At 39.4% G+C, this 4,611-nt stretch overlaps 2 protein-coding genes across 2 annotated transcripts in view; one reads left to right on the plus strand and one right to left on the minus strand.

The window, feature by feature from the left end:
- TBC1D8 (TBC1 domain family, member 8 (with GRAM domain)) overlaps positions 1-4,611 on the plus strand; it is a 265,338-nt gene that overhangs the window by 201,290 nt on the left and 59,437 nt on the right. The window lies entirely within an intron of this gene.
- Positions 2,717-3,009, minus strand: LOC105531685 (BBSome-interacting protein 1-like). The gene is made up of 2 exons (XM_011969666.1): positions 2,963-3,009; positions 2,717-2,885 (listed from the first exon to the last, which is right to left on the minus strand). Exons 1-2 carry the CDS (start codon positions 3,007-3,009, stop codon positions 2,717-2,719), a joined length of 216 nt encoding a protein of 71 aa, XP_011825056.1.

The raw sequence follows: 4,611 nt of genomic DNA on the forward strand, positions 1-4,611 counted from the left end.
CCTTCTGCCATGATTGAGGCCTCTGCTTCTTCCTGAGGCCTCACCAGGAGCAGATGCTGGTGCAGTGTTTTCCATACAGCCTGCAGAACTGTGAGCCAAATAAACCTCTTTCCTTTATAAATTACCCAGCCTCAGGTATTCCTTTATAGCAATGCAAACAGACTTAACACACGTATTGTTGAGACCTAATGCTCAGGAAAAAAAAGATTCCTTTCAAAGTATTACTGCTCATTGACAATGCACCCGGTTACCCAAGAGCTTGATGGAGAGGTACAAGGAGATTAATGTTGCTTTCATGCCTGCTAATACAACGTCCATTCTGCAGCCCATGGGTCAAAGAGTAATTTTGACTTTCAAGTCTTATTATTTAAGAAATACATTTCATAAGGCTATAGTTGCATAGATAGTGATTCCTCTGATTCATCTGGGCAAAGTAAATTGAAAACCTTCTGGGAAGAATTCACCATTTTATTTTATTTTTTTGGATTTAAAAATTTGTAGTCCCTTTATTTTAGGTCTTTAAAAACACTTTTAAATTTCACACAGCAAATTTTAAATCATATAAGGAAGCATATCTGAACTTAGTGAATTTAATCTGTGTTCTTTGAAAACTTTTTTTTTCCCTGCAAACTTTTAAAATGAGAGTACAGTAGTAAATTACTTAAAATTAAACTGGGGAAAAGCACATGCACACTTTTCTCCGTTGTTTACTGCTCTGATCTAGACCTTAATTAAATTTCTAAAATATGTAATAGCTTTTATCAACTTAAATTCTATTACCAAATATAATGGTTAGTGTTATAGAAAGTTATTCTCCAAATACCCAAAGCTTTACATTTACTTAATATCTGAGAAAATATCACCTACCAATCAATAACAATTAACTAAAGAATGATCAAATTTCTAGTCTCCTTTACAGGGCCTAATAACTCAACCAGGCCTTAAGGCCTATGCTAATTTAAATGTCCTATTATTGACTGAGACAAACCCCCAAGAATTATATTCAGAATTTACAAATATATTCTTAGCAATGTATCTATTACAGGCTTAAGTGCAGTCTTTTAGAATTAAAAATCCAAATTTAATATGTATATTTACCTCCTGGGGTCTTTCAAGTCCATATTATTTAGGCTTATATAGATAATTATGGTAACCATTTTTAGGTTTGTAATTGTTTGATACCTGGATGATAAAGGCAGAAATGTAATTCTCAAGTCCTTGAAATTAATGTAATTAAAAGCTTAGCTGACTACAGAATAGGTGAGGGTTTCTTAAAAATCGGATTTGTTGGCTGGGCATGGTGGCTCACGCCTGTAATCCCAGCACTTTGGGAGGCTGATGCAGGCAGATCACCTGACGTCAGGAGTTCGAGACTAACCTGACCAACATTGTGAAACCCCCATCTCTACTAAAACTGCAAAACTTAGCAGGGCGTGGTAGTGGTCACCTGTAATCCTAACTCCTGGGGAGAGTGAGGCAGAATTGCTTGAACCTGAGAGGCGGAGTTTGCAGTGAGCTGAGATGGCGCTGCTATACTCCAGCCTGGGCGACAGAGCGAGACTCCATCTCAAAAAAAAAAAATCAGATTTGTTTTAAGACACAGTTTTCTCATTACTGGTAGGATCGGTTGGTCACACAAGATATTTAATAGTATTTAACATAACCTGGCACAGAAAATTGGTTTAAAAAAAGTTTTTTTTAATTAGGTAATGTAAAAACCCAACATGAACTTTATGCAAGATTGGAATGTATCTTCAAATTCAGGCTTTTAATAAAATCGTAGGCCGGGCGCAGTGGCTCATGCCTGTAATCCCAACACTTTGGGAGGCTGAGGTGGGTAGATCAGCTGAGGTCAGGAGTTCAAGACCAGCCTGGCCAACATGGTGAAACCCCATCTCTACTAAAAATACTAAAAATTAGCCGGGCGTCGTGGTGGGTGCCTGTAATCCCATCTACTCAGGAGGCTGAGGCAGGAGAATCGCTTGAACCGGTAGGTGGAGGTTGCAGTGAGCCGAGATCACGCCATTGCACTCCAGCCTGGGCAACGAGCAAAACTGTCTTTAAAAAAAAAAAAAAAAAAGTAAACATGCTGTGTATATAAATGATGTATTTAGTTCCTTGTGTCCAAGAATGTTATCTATAAAATGGAAAGCAATAAGAACAGTGAATGATAATTTAATTTGCAATTCTAAAAACATGACTTGAGAAAAAAAATCCCATAAAACTTGGTTCAAAGTTTAACTGCTTATGTTTAATATAAATCAGAGTGTTTAAATTCACAATACAAGTTCTATCAATCTTGGCATTTTTATATTATTTGTATGAATATTATCAATTTTATTGATATTATTAGCAAATACTACTTTCAGTGTACAGATGCACCTTATTTTCTAGTTATTGTTTTTTTTTTTTTTTTGGGGGGGGATGGAGTCTTGCTCTTATTGCCCAGGCTGGAGTGTAATGGCGCGATCTTTGCTCACTGCAGCCTCTGCCTCCTGAGTAGCTGGGATTACAGGCACCCACCACCACACTCAACTAATTTTGTATTTTTAGTAGAGACAGGGTTTCACCATGTTGGCCAGGCTGGTGTCAAACTCCTGACCTCAGGTGATCTGCCTGCCTTGGCCTCCCAAAGTGCTGGGATTACAGGCGCGAGCCACCGTGCCCAGCCAAGTTATTGTTAAATAGTAGATAAGGTAGATTGTTCCCTGAAGTGCTAAGTTATCATCCAGTGGGTTATTTGCCATTGTTCCTTTTCTGCCTTTTCTTGTTGGCAAAACATATCCTGTGCTGCTTGGTGCATTTTCTCTAGTTTTACCAGAGTCAGAGATTTTAAGGGTAAAAGTTTGAGTTTACATACCACCACTGTGGTTACATCTTCCAGAGACGACTACCTTTGTTTTGGAAGATATTCCTGGAACATTGACTTTACTTCCACCATATCTGAATTGCTAGATACAGTAAGTTTTTTCCTGAAAGTTCTGGTCTTTTTTCTGCAACTTTGGACATCCAGCCCGTTATTACCAAGATGACCGAGAGTTCTCGACTCAAGCCTACAGAAGAAAAGATGCATCCCTTCGCAGGTGTCTCAGCTGCTGCTGTAGGTCATAGTCAGGATTTGCCATCTTAGATGCCTGAGGCACGTTTGTGATTTTTGGAAGGTCAAAATACCAACATTAGTAGGAGTTTGGAAGAAGTTGATTCTTATCCTCACAGATGACTTTGAGGGCTTCAGAGGTTCAAGGCTTCAGTGGAGGGAGTCACTGCAGATGTGATGGAAACAGCAAGAGAACTGGAATTAGAAGTGGAGCCTGAAGATGGGACTGAATTGCTGCACTCTCATTAAACTTGAATGAATGAGGAGTTGCTCCTTATTGATGAGCAAAGAAAGTGGCTTCTTGAGAGGGAAACTTCTCCTGGTGAAGAGGCTGTTGAAACATTGTTGAACGCTTCAAACATTGCTAAAATAACAGCAAAGGATTTAGAATATTTAATAAACCTTCGTTCATAAAGCAGCAGTTTGAGAGAATTGACTCCAAATTTGAAAGAAGTTTTACTGTGGGCAAAATGCTATCAACAGCATCTTCATGAAAGGGAGAGTCAATCATGCAAGAAACTTCATTGTTGTCTTATGTTGAGAAATTGTCACAGCCACCCCAACTTTCAGCAACCAGCACACTGATGAGTCAGCAGCCATCAACATTGAGGCAAGGCCCTCCACCAGCAAGAAGATTACAACTGCTAAAGGCTCAGATAATCATGAACATTTTTTTTAAGCCATAAAGTATTCTCTAGGTAAGGCATGTACTACTTAAAAGACATAATGCTTTCCCACACTTAATAGACTACGGCGTGCCGTGAACATAATTTTTATATGCATTGGGAAATTTAAAAACCTGTGAGTGACTCACTTGTGATATTTGCTTTATTGTGGTGGTCTAGAACCAAACCCACAACATCTCCAAAGTATGCCTCTCCTTAATCTCAATGTCCCCCACGACACTCTGTGAAAACTGTGTTCTTCAAGCTTGTTCCTCTGTGATTGTCACCACTGTTCTCGAAGAGAGAACATTTTACTCTTCCCATGCAGTATTTGGAACAAAATGCCTTAAAGGCCAGCACAGGACATTGTCATGGCTGTATGTCTACTTATAAGAGAGGAGGATTCATTATTTTAATAGACAGCTGGTTGTTTAGCTTTAGCAAGGTGCGTTTCGTGTAAGAACTGAAGTCGTAAACACTCTGCCAGCCACAAAACACCTTCCTCCCATAGCCACTGGCTGTATCTCCAACACCACACAAATACATGGTCAGAGGCCACCAGAAACAGGAGGAGAGAGGAGATGGAGGATTCATAATTATGCGATTGCACACTTAATAGACTACAGTATAGTGTCAATATAACTTTGGTTTTTTTTTTTTTTTTTTTTTTTTTTTTGAGATAGTCTCACTCTGTCGCCCAGGCTGGAGTGCAGCGGCACTCGATCTCCGCTCTCTGCAACTTCTGCCTCCCGGATTCAAGAAATTCTCTGCCTCAGCCTCCCGAGTAGCTGAGATTACAGGTGCACGCCACCACACCTGGCTAATTTTTGTATTTTTAGTAGAGACGGG

This window comes from Mandrillus leucophaeus, unplaced genomic scaffold (assembly GCF_000951045.1).
Source record: "Mandrillus leucophaeus isolate KB7577 unplaced genomic scaffold, Mleu.le_1.0 Scaffold9, whole genome shotgun sequence".
Classification (NCBI taxonomy): Eukaryota; Metazoa; Chordata; class Mammalia; order Primates; family Cercopithecidae; genus Mandrillus; species Mandrillus leucophaeus.

What these genes read in the sequence shown, in the direction of transcription:
- LOC105531685 (XM_011969666.1), bottom strand. Translation starts at nt 3,009, where the DNA reads ATGTCCAAAGTTGCAGAAAAAAGACCAGAACTTTCAGGAAAAAACTT. An exon ending in GAACTTTCAGGAAAAAACTT is followed by an intron (nt 2,886 to 2,962) that starts ACTGTATCTAGC and finishes AAGGTAGTCGTC; the next exon opens with TCTGGAAGATGTAACCACAG.